The following is a 15752-nucleotide window of genomic DNA, read 5'->3' as shown; positions in this document are numbered from 1 at the left end:
ACACTAGCATCAAGAAACAACCAATTAGGCTGACCGTTGGGACGGGATAATCCCAGGGATTTCGGGATGGGATGGGATTTTGGGATTTTGGGATGGGAAATGGGAATCCCGTCCCATCCCAAAATCCCAAAATAATGCCAAGACAAGGATGGGAATCCTGTTTTTATGGTTAATCTGGATGGGAATCCCATCCTGTTTTAAAATTGGGATTGGGAATCCTGTTTTGTGCGGTTAAACGGGATGGGATTCCTGTTCTAGCCCTATGTTTGGGATGGGATGGGAAACGGGATGCCAAGAGAGAAAATGGGATGGGATAGAATAGAATAGGAAATTCCCATAATAAAATACCATATATACTGTTATAAAAGATTATTACAGACTATATAGATTTAGCTTATAATTATTATATTTAGCTTATAATTGTTATATTACATGTATTAAAGTGTTTTGTATTTTATTTCAGGATTTTAGGCTAGAAAACGGGAATCCCATTCCATCCCAAAATCCCAAAATAATGCCAAGACCAATATGGGAATCCTGTTTTTATGGTTAATCCGGATGGGAATCCCATCCTATTTTAAAATTGGGATTGGGAATCCTGTTTTGTGCGGTTAAACGGGATGGGATTCCCGTTCTAGCCCTATGTTTGGGATGGGATGGGAAACGGGATGCCAAGAGGGAAAACGGGATGGGAAATGGGATGCCAAGGATGGGATGGGATGGGATGGGAAATTCCCATTCCCATCCCGTCCCATCCCAACGGTCAGCCTACAACCAATTATATAAGTAACTATCATAAACACATAATTAGCGGGTCACATAACCAGAATATATCACTGACAAGCTATATCATGGCAGCGCTATAACCAGAACATGTTAGCAACATAATATGATATACTGGCAATATAATATATCATGGCAGCAACATAAGAAATAGAAATATATAAGAATACTTATTCATATACTTAGAATAGTTCTTTATAATTAATCTTATAAGTTACTTAGAATATATCTTTAATATTAAGTTAGTAATTGACTTATTTACACTTCCTTAACTATTAAGTATACATACTTAATAGGCCTGGCCTTTTGGACTTGAGCTACACACGGAATCTTGTTGCACCTTTGGACCTTAGATTAGGTTACTTATTGAGGATCCGGGATAGGATCATATTCGGAACCACTGTTGTTCACATTGCAGAGACGCATAGGTCTCATTGTTAGGTTAAGTTATCACTCAACGCAAGGCAGCTAACACTTAGGAGCTCTTGACCGAATACCCGGGCGTAACAATTATATTATATTACTGATATGTTCTGGTTATAGTGCTGCCATGATATAGCTTATTAATAACATATTTATGGTTATATGATCCATTAATTATATATACACAGTAGTTGCTCACATAAGTGGGTGTCCCTTGGTGCTTTCCCTTTCCTGGCGCTAGTGCCTAGTTCCTTGACTGTCATGTCACTGGTTCTGCCGCCTGATTCCGCGTCCGATAAGTGCACTAGACAAGGGTCTGTAACACAGTAATAGATTAAAGAGATAAAATATAATATAGTATTAGAATATTTTATATAGGATATTGCTATTTAATGTTTATACAAGCTATGTGACAGTAACAGGTGTAAATAACAGTATTTATTTATATAAATCAGTAAGTTATGTCTTACAGTTATGTATAGATAGGCCCTTGACGGGCTGAGAATGGGCTGCAGGGTCAGCCTGTGGGCCGGGCCCGGGCTTTAGGTGTCAGCCCGCGGGCTCTAGTTAGACGGGCCCTGGGCCTTTGAGAGGGCCCGTGGGCTGGGTTTGCAGAGGTCTAGTCCAGTCCCGCGTCTGATAAGTGCACTAGACAAGGGTCTGTAACAGCTATTTAAAGATAAGAGAACCTAAAGAAGTAATCAAAATTATTAAGAACAGCTTAGAGAGCTGCAGGTAGTAGAGAAATAGCATGCTATAGTACTGCAGGTAGCAGGAGCAGAGAACTGGTTTCCTATTAAACAATCTACTACCATATACAGAGGTTGATCACTGATTTCTGAAGCTGTTGAGGTGCGGTAAGGATTTTACCGCAGCGGGTAGCATGTGACCCGCACGTGCTACTATATATCACCCACAGGCGCTATGAGGTGTGCCTAACATTATTTATAAATTAATTGTCATACTATTATTTAAATCATACTAAGTTATCTTACAGTACTCTAGTACTTAAATACTAGTAAATTCTACTATTCAGAAATTACCTTCTTGCTACGCGAGGTACATAGCTTGTCACAGAGCTCTTGGACGAAGCTCTGGCGTAACACTTACCTTCATAAAATTAAGTATCCTTAATTTCATTATCACGCTCAGAGATACCTTATATATAGACCACAGCCTGGTAAGTTTAGGATGCCAACGCCACCTATGGTTACCCTATTGTTCGTTATAGTCTTTTTTTTTTTTTTTTTTTAGATATTATACACCCTGCCACTTATTATATAGCATTACACAGCGACTGTTATTAAGCAATAATCAGCGCTATTCTTATATTGCACGTGGAGTCCTACCAGTAACCCTACACCCGACAGTAATAATCATTTATGTATAACAACTACACAGGGCTCATTCCCAGAAATGTGGTCACTAATAGATGCCCTAGCGCTAGGCCATATCGCTATGGACATAGCTTCCAGCTGGTAAGCGCTGGACAATGTCCTACTAATTGCAGCTACCCGCTCAGCCTGTGAGCGATTGCCGCACTCAAGAACCACGAGCCTTGCATGTATCTTGAATGACAATAGAACGATATGATAATAGAAGTGATCTTCCTCGTTCTGAACCCCGGGTGGTAAATCAGAAGCGTCGACCATAGGGACTAATGCAAGTCTGGGTTCAAAAACTCGGACACTACGAGAGGTAGTACCGTCTCGAAATGACTCGGGAGATATATATGGCGGGTTCGAGATGAGCACGTCACAATATGGCTCCGCATTGGAAGGAGTCCCTTGGACACTACGCAGCACCTCTTCTGCCGCGAGAACGTTGCCTTGTCGAAAAGAGACATCAGCTGCGGCACGATTCGAAAGCAGACCCAGCTGAACATTGTGTGCAAGGTTCCTATTAGCAAGTCCAATGGCTACAGGGCTAATATCAATCCCAAGGATTGAAAGTTGATGAATATGAGGAGCAAGTAGCGCATGCAGGAGTAGCGCTATGCAGCCACTACCTGTACAGAGATCTGCTATGCGCAGGCAGCGTTCCTGTTGTTCGCCCCCACGGCGCTCATGTTTTCGAATATCGTCCAGTATCAGTCTGGCAGCATGTATGGTGAAACTCTCTGTTTCTGTTCTGTTTTGCATATGTAGAGTGTTAGATATCTTGAAGTTCTGACAGAAAAGGTTGGATGGCCTTGAGACGAAAGCAGGCAAGGCGAATGTACCTTGGAATTAACACACCCTTTTTACATAGAATCTCAAGGTCACCGAAAGGTTGATCACCAAGGATATATTGTAGGGGCTTCCCTTTCGACCGAGCATGGCACTTCAATCTAAGTAACCTCCTCCACCCAAGGGGGGTATGTGCCGACCGCGCCAACCTTTTGGACGAAACTAGGCGGCTAGCACTCTCATGTAGCCAGCGAAGTTCGCTTTTTGCAGATTCAAGAGAGCGACATTCTCGGAGCAGTAGCGGAAGAAGCGGATGCTGCTGATGCGCCCTTAGGATGGTTGGATTAGGAATACGTGGCATTGGCACAGTATCCGTTAATGAAGTGCGTACATGCCAGAATTTTTAAGTTTGTCTTTTATGGGTGAGAGAGACGACGTTGAGCCAGGGAACGGGAATAGCTGGGGGAAGTGGGGAATGCACAGCCTGTTAAAAGGACCCCATTCGCCATGCAGGGCCATATACAAAAATAATAGCCAGCCAGGTGAGTTGCATTTCGGGAGGGAGAAAAATAGTATAAAGTATAAACAGGCTTGCTTCTATGTATACCTCGTAAAAGAGAAGCACACAAACTAACGCCTCTGTTGGGAAACCCCGTGACTTCGGATATGATGATAGCTAGATGCAGAAGCGAGGAGAGCGGCTGGAGGTTTCTTTCTTGTTTTAGAGTTTGGAAAAGACAAAAGGAGCAAGACAAGCAAAGGAAGGAATGGCTATCTAGGGTATCGGCAAGTAGCATATGGCTAGCGGACTAAACAAGTATAGAACAAGGCAAGATGGTGAGTCGATTGCTAGGTGCAGGTCCAATATCAATCATAAAGCTAACACATATCCAATTGCTGCAGCACCGAAGGCCAAGTGGCTTGGAAACTCCGTCGGCCGTACAGGAATCGCAGCGCCGCCAGTGCTTGTCGCCGATGGCAAATCAGTAAAGATCCCACCCGTTGGGCCCCCAATCCTGGCCCCTGACCCACCAGCCACAACAGATGTGACTGGGTTAGAAACCTGGGTAGCCCCAGGAACGGAATCATCGCCTGTTCCAATTTCCAGTATATCATCTTCAGTAGAGTTGAAATTGGTATTGGCAAGAGAAATTTCATTGTTGGATAGATCATAAACAACATATGCACTGCGTAGGAATGTGTCCCCTAAAACAGCAGCGCCATCTCCGGCGGGAACAATCCCGAAAATGCATGCGCGTGCGCCATTTCGGAACCGGAGATCGCCTGCACTTAGAACGAGTTCATCAATCCCAACCGTGATAGCAGGTGATGAGAAAGTGTAGGTCACGTTAATATTCTGCTGTGCCAAGCTGCATGGTACATAGCCAACACCACTGGATGGTTCATAGGTGACACCAAGATCATTATAAATACTTTGCACGATAGAGTTGGGAAGATAAGTTAGAGAACTTCCCGAGTCAAGTAGGACCGCGGCTGGGAGTGCATCGGAAGATGAATAGGTATGATGGTTTGAGGGTGAGCTCAGTGAAATACCCGTAAGCGCGATTATGAACTCTGAGTAGACCCCATTGATTGTCTGAATGGGCAAAGTTTGCAGCTCACCACGGTACTTTCCCTTATTCACGCCCCCGAATAAGATTGAGCCCGTATCTGCTCCCAAATCATTGAGCCAAAGACTATAAGCGTTCGATCTGATCAGACCATTCTTGACCATGGCCTGAGGGAGGTTTGCGTAAGCACTTTTGCCGAGCCGGCCAACCTGGACTTCGTTCGTGGCATATCCTATCCCCAAAACACCCTCTGGAAGTCAGGGAAAGTGTCAGTCGATAGCACACATCTAGAGTTAGAGTACAGGAAAGTACGCTATCAACCTACCGGCAGAGCTAGATGAATAACCCACCCCAAACTGGAGGTTCTTGATAGCCGCGCCTCCAATGTGAATGGTGTCGGTTACATAGTCACCGGCGGCCCCGGACCCGTCGGCATACGAGATGTTGAAGTCAGAAGACACATACGCATATGATGAAGACGATCTTGGGTCGTAAGACCCTGAGGCATCGCAAGGATTATCGCTAGATGAGCAGAGAGTCGAATTCAGGGCATTACACCAAAGGTCGCTGCTCCCTGTATCAAGAACCAATCGTAGGCTTTGCTCTGGGGTTCCCAATGTGATGTTGCAGAAATATAATGTTTGCTATGTCACAGATTAGCAGCCATGCGTCATATCAGAGGGTTGGCAAAACAGGGTAGTATACCTCGTTGTCAAGACTTTGGCTGACAGTTTTGTCTCGTTTTCGTCTCATCCGATCTCTAAGCACAGGGTCGATAACATCATTGCGTTTGATACCCAGCGACACAACAGCAGGCAGGTCCCTTTGGTGGAGTGTCAGCGCTGCTGTCCCTTCACAGCCAAAAGAAGCGGCAAGCAGAGCAAGCCAAGATTTTCGCATCGTGCGTTTTCTATTTTCCACCCAGCTCTTGTGAATGAAATCGGCGTTCACTTCTTATCGCGTGCACTAGGTATCTAAGCCACCTAACTTAAGGCTGATTTATGGCAAATGTGCACCAAGCTCCTTGAGCCCAGTAGGGTACCTTGAACGAAGATGGCCAATCTCACGTTGGAGCGAGGGAGGAGGTGATATCCAAAGGACTGCGGGAGGCGAGCGGAAGGTATCGGTAGCCCGAAGGGAAGCGCTTGTATACAATCATTGATGGGGGCATGGCTTTCTTCTTGTATGATAGTAAGGTGTGCTGATCGACAGGTGTCGTACGCTGGCTGCATCCGGACCGCTACATGCACAGTACAAGATCTCGGAAGACTCCACTTGGAGTGGGGCACGCGATCGTCATCCTATCGGGCCATGTAAGGAGTCGTCATCGTCATCAATCTACATCTAATTAGTACCGGTACAAGTAGAGAATTTCTGTCCCCTATCGGTACCTAAAGTCGACCGGGGTGATCCGTAAGTTAGTTCTGCCTTATTATATTATTTCGTCGTATTATTGTATGTATAACTTCCTCAAGGCACCTTCGGGTCAGGATACAGAGTGAAAGAAAGAAATCTACCGATGTGGCGGTGCAATTTAGTTCCTCCGGAACGTCAGTCAATTCACCTTCACATCGGATGTCTCGGGACCTTCTGTAGAGAAACGGTACTCGGTATAATCACCCACTGCACCGCAAATGATATTGGCTGCCAAGCATTTCTCCCCACGGAAACTCCGGTATTTTATAAATATATGTCGTCATGCTAGATATATTATCATGCTGCCTAAAATAGGCAATAGGAAATCAAGGACATTGAAATAATGTGACATATCTGATTAGCAATACATTATAATGTAGCCAGGGAATCTTTAATTCAAGCACACCAGATAGTCACAATGTGAAGGGTATAGAGAAAGTAAACCCTCTCTAGGGAAAAAGATTCTGTATCTGCCCTGGACGTAGTGATTACAACAACTTGAAACCCTGGTGTTCCCCTCCGAGAGTATTATATAGGAGTGTATGAGAGGCTATATCTAGCAAGAATATCATGTAAGGTTGGAGAAAGTCTGGTTAGAAAGTACGGTACAGTATTATACATATACAATATACACAAAGGGGAATCCGCAACGCTGGTTCTATGGCCTCAATCCAACCAAAACACCACCCATTAAGGATAACTGGAGGCTATGAACAGCTATGAATGCCTTGAAAGGATAAACGAATAGCCTCACAGCCCCATGGCTGTTCTTATTTGCTTCATAGTCACATCGGCATTGGCACGCGCAGCCTGAGCACCTCGCGCTGCGACAGCATCTAGATAGCCGGACCTGTCTTCCATGAATGAACAGTACTGTTCTCGTATACCCTGGAGGTGACCTGAGATTTGGTCTGCTAGGTCTTCCTTTAGAGCTCGAAGGCTTGCTGACTTGTATCCTATGACTATCTCGTTGCAAGACCTTCCATCAAAGTGGCTTAAAATTTCTATGAGATTTGACACGCCTGGCCGGAGGAGAGGATCGTAGGTTATATTTGTATCTGAGTCAGTTAGGGCAGCCTTGACCTTTTTATGAATATCCTCAGGCGTGTCATTGAGGAGGATCCTCGATCGGTTGTCGGAATGTGACTTGGACATTTTTAAAGTAGGCTCTTTGAGAGACATAACTCGTCTCGCAGGTGCTGTATCAGTTAGCGCACTTCTTGGACCCGCGCTTGGCTGGGGAATGGACGCTTACAGATAAGTGCCTCTGGAGATGGAAAAATCGGGCCGTAGAGATGATTGAAACTATTAGCAGTATACCTAGAAAACTCTAGATGCTGTCTTTGGTCTTCCCCAACAGGGACATGAGTAGCCCTTACTTGTGTCAGTACAGAGTCCCTCATTGTAGTTGGTAATCGAACCTGTGCACTAGGATATCCGCCGCCTGCAACACAGGATAAGAGAATAAGCCAAGCCGTAATTTAGATCTCGCAGCCGAGTGCTCCAAGCTTATGTCTTCCGGCAGCTGCAACTTGCTCTATATGGTGTCAGCTTCAAGGCCCGTGCCCTATATTTACCTGTCTGTCTCCCAACATGTAATGCATCTCAACTGATAATTCCCACTGTTGCTCACCTTCCATTGAGTCATCCGTGACAAGTATCCCATAGAAGCTACCGTACTCAGGATCCAATATAATTCAGTATGCGCAGGAACCTGGCCATAGTCGGTGCATTAGCTTGAATGAAGACGTAGAGCATTGGGTTGCAATAAAACATCACGCACAGCTGACTGATAGAAAATGGTTGAACGATCTGGATTCAAGCCTACAGCGAGCAGAGTCGCGAATGCCTCTCTCCGCCACTTCTTCAATTGGCAGCTATTTTGTGGCACAGTTAAGGCATGGAGGTCGACGATGGAGTAGAATAATTTCGTCCCCTCGACAGCAGTGTCCTGTAGTCTGACCCATTCACGCAGAGCACCCAGATAATTCCCTAAATGCGGCACACCTGTTGGCTGAATTCCAGAAAATATGGTCTGACGTGATATTGACGAGGGTTGTCCCGTGGTTGAGCTACTCCATCTCCGGAGATGGAATTTTATATGGACTTTAATAACTCTTGACGATACCAGGGGATTTGTCGCTTTGTAAATTCTTGGAGTGTATGGTGCATAGTGACTGACACGCATGTCTAGCGACAACCCTGAGGAGAAGAGAAAGGCGTGGATTTAGTGCCTTGGTAATGAGTCGTGCCACCCTGAAGACAGCCATTCAAAGACAGACACGTGACTAGCTGTTTTTCACTACCCTAAGTTTCCATTATCGATTACTGCATTATACACCGAATTCGTGTACGAAACAGTATGTAGGCAAGCATTTGCAACAACCAGGATCTAAGGGTTCTAAATGATCCAATTGAATAACCCGTAGAATGGTGTTACTTAAATTGAGAAGAGTTATCCCGCTATTCTCGTTTGACAATATTTATTCATAATGGCAAAAATAGAAATACAGAGGTGAGTATGAGAAACAATAATGAAAGATTATATAGCGGACTAGTGCGTTAGCATTCAGCCTTTGCGGACGTCACTTAACGGACTCCTATTCTTGATGAGTCGTATGTCACCCAAAATATCAGACGTTGAACCTTGCGCTCCGCCGCTCTGCCGCTGACCAAATTGCGATAAGTAGGGCTCGAGGGACCTTTCAACATCAGGAAGTGTGTCATCCATGTTTTTGATAATATCTGTAAACATCAATTAGTTACTCATCCTCAGCATCAAAGCATCAAAGTAAATGCAAGGGCGCTTCTTTACCAAGGCTCTCGTGTTCCCAAATGTTAGCCTTCATGCCGACACCATAGAAAGCATGCTTTCGTAAAAATGCTAGCCACGCCTGGACCGCTTGAGGGCTGCCATCCTTGATCTGAATCAGTCGACGAAGAGTAATCCGCTCAAAGTTCTCTTGGCTTTTCTTGTGCACGAAATTACTTCGAGGGAATGTCCAACGTTCGACGATGCGTGGCAGAGGTACAGGCCCGGAAACTGGAAGCTTCAAGTAATAAGCGGCACGCACGGAAAAATCAGCGAAAAACTCCAAGTTTCGAACGCTATATGACCTTAGTTGAAGATCGCAAACTGGCAGCCCATACTCGGCTTTCCTCCGAAGCGGCCGCAAGTATACCGCTTGCACGCTTCGAGGCAATCGGGCTTTATGGTTAATACTGCCTAGGCGCTCAGCCCTATCACAGGAGTAAGCTCGCTTCTCTACAAATAAATATTTTAAAGCAAGGCCTGCAATGGCTCACCAGTTTTTTGCACACGATTCAGGCTGTTCTGTTGGGCTAAGGGTACCCAGAAGTCAGCCTGGGCTTGCGTGAAATTAATCATGCAGAAGTCACATACACCGATGGTCTCTCATCCATGCTTCGAGACACATTGGAGCTTGGTTCAGAGGTAATATCAGAGTTACTCTTTGAAGAAATGCTGCGAGCGGGCACTGGAATCTAATCGAACGGTTAACATTAGTAGACTTTCGGATGGTGATAGATGTTAGCAATACCAGTGATTGCTTGCCAAATCTGGCCAGCAGACGAGGTCTGAAGAGCAGCGACATATTCAATGCATTGAGCAAGAAGTACTGCCTGGAAAGATGCCGTTTTTGGGTCGCCCTGGTAAATTTTTTGGGAGAGCAGGCTTCAATCGTAATTGGTGTTTCTGCTCACCGCCCTACTTAGACACGATTTCCTGGAAGAAGATGCCTCAGGCCAGATTTAAATAATTGAAGGGGTTGGGACAGAACAAGCGAAAGAGTGTAGGGATTTTAAAAGAGATAGATATAGAAGGCGAGGCATCGATAAAAGATATCTATTTGAATGACAGTAGCAAGTGTTACCAGATCAGCGTATGTGGATACATGTATACGTACATACGTACGCATCAGTGATAGTAGTTACCAATTTACCGCTTACCTACTTGGCACCAATCTGCCTTCTTGCCAACCACTGTTTACTCAATTCTGTACCTAGCTCAAGAATAAACCCCAAAGGGTGCAGCACTCGGACTCCCATTGACCGAAAATGGCCGATTTACGGGAAGACCCGTCCTCAGCTGAACGAGTTAGCGAGGCGTTTTCGTTCCTGAGGGAACATTTGCCAACCCCGCTGCAAAAGCCTCATATTGCAATTGTGTGTGGCTCTGGTCTTGGAGGGCTAGCAAATACCATCTGTGATAAGCCACGAGCTGAGTTTGACTACTCTTCTATACCGCATTTCCCGCATCTCACAGGTAAGTCAAGAGCATATATGCCCCTGTTGAGTCCTAAAACAAGGCCTTCTCTGACTCATCAAGTCCCTGGGCATGCGGGAAAGCTTGTCTTTGGGCTCCTAGATGAACATGTACCGGTTGTTCTGATGGTCGGACGTGCCCAGTGAGTTTTCTGGATGAGTGCACGAGACACTTTAAACTCATAAATGCTATTTAAAGTTACTACGAAGGTCATTCAATCAATCAAGTGACATTCCCTATTCGAGTTTTCAAACTTTTGGGAGTTGATACTTTAGTGTGTAAGTATTACTTCTTCATTCAATATACGCAACTTAATTAACCGTATCTATCAGTGACTAATGCCGCTGGGGGTTTGAATTCAGAGTACGCGGTGGGCGACATTGTACTATTGAATGACGTGAGTTGGTTGTTCCCTTCGCCGCCAAGTTTCCCGTTCATATCATCCTTTTCTAACTTGATTTAGCATATATTCCTGGCAGGTCTAGCAGGAATTCATCCGCTACGGGGACCAAACGTCGAAGACTTCGGTCCACGTTTCCCTCCTCTATCCGACGCTTACGATCTCGAACTCCGTCGTCATGTGCATAAGGCCTGGGGAGAGGTGATGCACGCCGAAAGACAAAGGAGACTGCATGAGGGTGTGTATGCGTTCGTAGGAGGGCCCAGGTGAGTAGTCCGAGTAGTATTGTTGCGGATTATCAAGTGCTAAACCAGGCCAGTTACGAAACCAGAGCCGAGTGTCGCATGCTTCACCAACTGGGAGCAGACGTAGTTGGCATGTCAACTGTACCGGAGATCGTTATCGCCAGACACTGCGGCATTAGAGTCTTGGCACTCAGTTTAGTAACAAACAATGCTGTCCTCACTCCGGTTCCTCGTGGAGATGACCGTCTTTTACAGGAAAAGGGGGTTAAAGAGCTAGATGCCATCTTGCAGGAGGGCAAGGCAAACCACGAGGAAGTCCTTGAGGCCGGCCGCTCAGCAGCCACTGATATGCAGGTTTGCGTCCCATGGGTACCCTGTTTATCAGGCTTGAAACTAACGTCAAACGCAGAGGCTTGTTGTACAAGCAGTATTGAACGCTTCCAAACACGATTAGTATGTGCGGGTCGCACGGTAGGTAGCAAAAGAGCTTAGCTGAGGAAACGGGTATTGCCAAGCTTGTGCCGATTTCACCGGAAAATCTCCCACTTAGCCATGAATAAAAGCATGCCAATGATGATGTCGAATACAACCGTCCCTTTTGCAGTACTACGGCTTCCAAAACCATCCATGCAGGAGTGGCATTAGCTTCTTCACTTGCCTTTGGCTCTTCACTTGCCTTTGGCTCTTCTCTTGGCCTGCAGATTTTTGTAAAAGGACTTTTTGCCACTTTGCTTGCTGGTTTGAATGTCTCTGTACTTAGACTCAAAACGCCTTGTTTGCCGTTCTTGAGCGAGTACTTCTTCAACGAAGGTTTTCTTGCGATCTTTTTTGGTGATACGACCGCTGAAAAACTCGGTGGGGCCTTCAATGATAGTCCCTATTTGAGAATACTTAGGTGGCTGAGCCTTGGCGTTTTCTTTCTTGTAGTGTCTCTTGGGGTCTAATACAGAACGCATTCTGAGAAGCTGTAGATCCCTTTTGAGCTCTGGAGTCAATTCGGTCTTGGGAAGGTCGAACCAATCGCTACCCGCTGTGGGCTTTTCCTACATAGATATGCCATTAGTTCCCGGTCCAGCTTAAGAAAATCAAAGCGGTAGGAGTTTGACGAAGATGCTCAGAGTAACTATGAAAAAGTTTGCTCTCATTGGCACAGCGCAGTCCAGTACGGACTGTGGAAGCTGCATCAAGCGCTCACGCGATGGGATAATTTTCCTCATGGCAATAAAGATAAGGCCTTCGTAGAAATTGCTCAAAGGATCTCTTACCTTCTTGGATTTCGTATCTTTTGTTCCTTTGGATAGTTGGGGAACAAGACCCTTAGATGTATCCTGGAGGTTGTTCATGACGCGTGTAGTATTGACAGTCGCAAGATCATCTTTCTGAACGAGGTACGGTTGCAGAGAATGGTCAGAGGATAATCTAGGAATGCTGTTTTGAGGTTTTAGCACTAGTGGCAAGACTACGTCGTCACAAGGATCTCATCGACGACAAGGGTGGAACTTTACATACCCTGATAGAGTATGTTGGGGCTGATCACTAGATACCTCTATTGTATCGAGTTTGTCAGTGGTGATCACACTGTGAGCTCGTAGTCGCCCCTCTGCCTCCAGAAGGAGCTGCTCAATATCATAGTCTGTGTGTTTAATTTCATCATGCCTATTAACAAGTCCGACTTCACCACATATTGATCGAGTCATATCCTAGCAGTCCAGAAGTTGAAAAGAAGCAGAAAATCCGAAATGTACTAGGTAAATACTTTTGGGAGAGACAAAGGGTAGGTAGTAGCACAAAGAAAATAAAAGAAGTCGGAGTTTTCAAAGGGTATTTATAAGGGCGGTAGTAAGCCGGCTAAGTCTTCTTACTCTGCAAATTTTCTTCTGTGGGGCCCTCTGTACTAGCACTAACTAGGTAAATTAAAATTCCCCTTGCTAAGTGTATCGGTATATACTCCATATGTACCTCCTATTATGTACTAGTATCTACCTAACATGCGTTTTCCTAATAGCGGATACTAGAACAAGTATTTATCGGGTGAAAAAAATAGAAATCAGCTAGAAATGATATGATTCGCTATGATAAATGAACCTTTGAAGGACGATATCTGCTTATAATAACCCACTATAGCAAATAGGTAGCATTTAGACATGGCAGTCTAAGCGATATCAGATTGTGAACTCTTAAAAGGTTTAAAATGGTTGGGACTTAGCAATCCAGGGTTGCTTGTTGTCTGTTCAATGATATATCATTTGGTTTTGTATATAACCGGTTGAGTGCTTCCAACAATTGAGGCAAACCTAGTTTAGACAGGAGCTATAAGAAATAATACTAATAATAATAATAATTAATTCTACTCCGTACGCCCTCGTCTTCTATCTCTTCCTGCCAATATACTCCGTGAGAAGAGTTTCGGTCTTTGTTAATCTTCATACTGGCCTTTTCCTCTTTCCAGGAAGAGAGCCAATATCTACGTATGAGATATACCCATGGGTAGCGAGACGTGGTGTATTACAAAGATATGTTGCGAGACTAGGCCATAAAAACCCCCATAGTTAAGAGAGATGACTTTACGTCCTTCAGTATTGGAGAGAGAAGCCTTGGAGAATCATTTATCCAATTTGTCTGTTATCTGTTGTTGGCGGGTGGTGGCTTCCCCGCGTTGGGAACCTCGTAAACGTCACGCTTGGCGGGCGCTTGACTGCGCGCTACTGCAGCGACTCGTTGGACATTACCGCGTAACACCATCTCGTGCTTAGCAACAGGACTTTACTGCCTGATAGCCGACTTCTACCATTTTGCTACCCCCATATCTATAACCCTTCTTTGAATTACGGATTAACATCCTCGGTAACCTGACACCTGCAGCTGATCCCAGGATCCCCATCTGTTATTTCGCAAGTCTCACGACAACAGACTCCTTACCATACCTAGCATCACCCTCATCCAGATAAAATCATCTGTACACTTTCGTAGGTGATCAAAGTGCTACAAATTATTCTATTGCAATGGAACAAACCACCCAAGGCGCTGGCCAGCAGCAGAGCAGACAGCAACCCGTTTATGATACTAGAAACGGTGGACACTATGGTATTTTTCCCTTAAGCAGGTGGACTTTTTTGCTCCTAGCATTACCTTCGCTTTTATCTATACGCGCCTCAGGAAGCATAGGCTAACATGGACATTCAGGTGCCAGCGCAGCGGTATGTTCTGCCAATGAGGATGCAGATACACTCATCAAGTCTGTGGTTACCTGACTCGTCATGTATTAGCTTTCTGCGCAGGGATATGCTCCCGTAGCCGAGCTCTATACGGGCACTTGGGCAAATGTCGGTACCCATCCATAGCGGGAGATGACTCCGAGAGAGAGAGAGAGAGTGTATACACTGACATGGTCCAGGTCAACCAAGGCTTACAAGGGACTGCCCGTGATATCCTGACGACATACTGGCAACACATCATCAATCACCTCGAATCTGATAATCATGACTACAAAATCCATCAATTGCCGCTAGCGCGTATCAAGAAAGTCATGAAAGCTGATCCCGAGGTGAAAATGATTTCAGCCGAGGCACCAATCCTCTTTGCTAAAGGTTGCGATATTTTCATTACCGAGCTGACTATGCGAGCGTGGATTCATGCAGAAGACAACAAGCGGCGTACATTGCAGCGATCGGATATTGCTGCGGCCCTCTCAAAATCTGACATGTTCGATTTCCTCATAGACATAGTACCTCGTGAAGAGGCTACGTCGCATGCGAAGCGGTCTAGTCAAACAGCTGGTGCGCCGCCGGGCGCGTCTGGGCCGGCAGGTACTGCAGGGCAACTCCCACCTCAACACGGAGTGCAGCATCCCTCACATCATATGGCACCGCCGGACTACAGTTTGGGTCAGCATAGTCTTCAAGACCAAGAATATCGCCAGCCAGCTATGTACGCGGGACCTGTGCAATCAGATCCGACTGCAGCATATGGCCAGCCCCAATCTCAAATGTTTGAAGGAATGTATGCTGCTTATCCGCACTTGCCACCACAGCAGGTATGTGCCAAATAATCTCCTTACAAAATTTTGGACAGTTCACTGCAAAACTATCTTTTTTCGTTGAACCTTTTCGGGCTAATCATAACCTTTTTTCCCCATTTAAGTGAACGATGCGCCCACCTTTCAGCGCACTTTACCAAATCGGCTTCTGTAGTTGCCTTCTTTCCACCCTTCCCCTTGCAAGAAAGGGGTTTTAACGTTCATAATGGAGTTCTACATTTTCCTCTTTCAGTGATGGGCTGGTGGATCTATCAGTCTTTCTGCTGGAAATCTGTGGTTTGACCATTCGGTGTAGTTACACTCAAAACGTACTATAAAAAATGTCGTATTACGGATACAAGTTACATGTACTCCTGTCTTGTCCAGCTTCAAAAACAACGCTTGCTCTCAATAGGGAGCCGTCTATCTAGTCACTCATGTGGCTA

General features: G+C 45.3%; 6 protein-coding genes across 6 annotated transcripts; 2 read left to right on the top strand and 4 right to left on the bottom strand.

The window, feature by feature from the left end:
• Positions 1 to 2531: 2531 nt before the first annotated feature.
• Positions 2532 to 3990, bottom strand: BDW43DRAFT_185827 (N5-glutamine methyltransferase family protein). The gene is made up of 2 exons (XM_032038947.1): positions 3428 to 3990; positions 2532 to 3336 (listed from the first exon to the last, which is right to left on the bottom strand). The coding sequence occupies exons 1-2, from the start codon at positions 3733 to 3735 to the stop codon at positions 2583 to 2585; spliced, it is 1062 nt and encodes a 353-aa protein (XP_031904705.1). The 5' UTR covers positions 3736 to 3990; the 3' UTR covers positions 2532 to 2582.
• BDW43DRAFT_322031 (pepsin-like aspartic protease) lies at positions 3557 to 5845 on the bottom strand (the record flags this gene model as incomplete). Its single annotated transcript, XM_032049466.1, has 3 exons — positions 3557 to 5195; positions 5271 to 5589; positions 5651 to 5845. The coding sequence occupies 3 exons, from the start codon at positions 5843 to 5845 to the stop codon at positions 4246 to 4248; spliced, it is 1464 nt and encodes a 487-aa protein (XP_031904704.1). The 3' UTR covers positions 3557 to 4245.
• Positions 5846 to 7111: 1266 nt separating this feature from the next.
• Positions 7112 to 9975, bottom strand: BDW43DRAFT_297494 (tryptophan--tRNA ligase MSW1; the record flags this gene model as incomplete). The annotated part of the gene is made up of 8 exons (XM_032044395.1): positions 7112 to 7560; positions 7617 to 7735; positions 7783 to 7898; positions 7995 to 8075; positions 8145 to 8396; positions 8946 to 9106; positions 9177 to 9601; positions 9860 to 9975. 8 exons carry the CDS (start codon positions 9973 to 9975, stop codon positions 7112 to 7114), a joined length of 1719 nt encoding a protein of 572 aa, XP_031904703.1.
• Positions 9976 to 10438: 463 nt separating this feature from the next.
• BDW43DRAFT_307366 (purine-nucleoside phosphorylase) lies at positions 10439 to 11745 on the top strand (the record flags this gene model as incomplete). The annotated part of the gene is made up of 7 exons (XM_032046232.1): positions 10439 to 10646; positions 10710 to 10788; positions 10845 to 10924; positions 10979 to 11043; positions 11110 to 11312; positions 11366 to 11645; positions 11701 to 11745. The coding sequence occupies 7 exons, from the start codon at positions 10439 to 10441 to the stop codon at positions 11743 to 11745; spliced, it is 960 nt and encodes a 319-aa protein (XP_031904702.1).
• Positions 11746 to 11871: 126 nt separating this feature from the next.
• Positions 11872 to 13099, bottom strand: BDW43DRAFT_185742 (Fcf2 domain-containing protein). Its single transcript, XM_032038946.1, has 3 exons — positions 12801 to 13099; positions 12557 to 12719; positions 11872 to 12334 (listed from the first exon to the last, which is right to left on the bottom strand). Exons 1-3 carry the CDS (start codon positions 12986 to 12988, stop codon positions 11960 to 11962), a joined length of 726 nt encoding a protein of 241 aa, XP_031904701.1. The 5' UTR covers positions 12989 to 13099; the 3' UTR covers positions 11872 to 11959.
• A 1105-nt stretch (positions 13100 to 14204) lies between these two features.
• Positions 14205 to 15615, top strand: hapE (CCAAT-binding factor complex subunit HapE). The gene is made up of 5 exons (XM_032038945.1): positions 14205 to 14375; positions 14475 to 14488; positions 14558 to 14614; positions 14686 to 15324; positions 15432 to 15615. The coding sequence occupies exons 1-5, from the start codon at positions 14294 to 14296 to the stop codon at positions 15432 to 15434; spliced, it is 795 nt and encodes a 264-aa protein (XP_031904700.1). The 5' UTR covers positions 14205 to 14293; the 3' UTR covers positions 15435 to 15615.
• Positions 15616 to 15752: the final 137 nt, after the last annotated feature.

Source organism: Aspergillus alliaceus, assembly GCF_009176365.1.
Source record: "Aspergillus alliaceus strain CBS 536.65 unplaced genomic scaffold BDW43scaffold_5, whole genome shotgun sequence".
Taxonomy (NCBI): Eukaryota; Fungi; Ascomycota; class Eurotiomycetes; order Eurotiales; family Aspergillaceae; genus Aspergillus; species Aspergillus alliaceus.
Note: the sequence above shows the minus strand (reverse complement) of the source record. Positions and strands in the feature narration are given on the sequence as shown.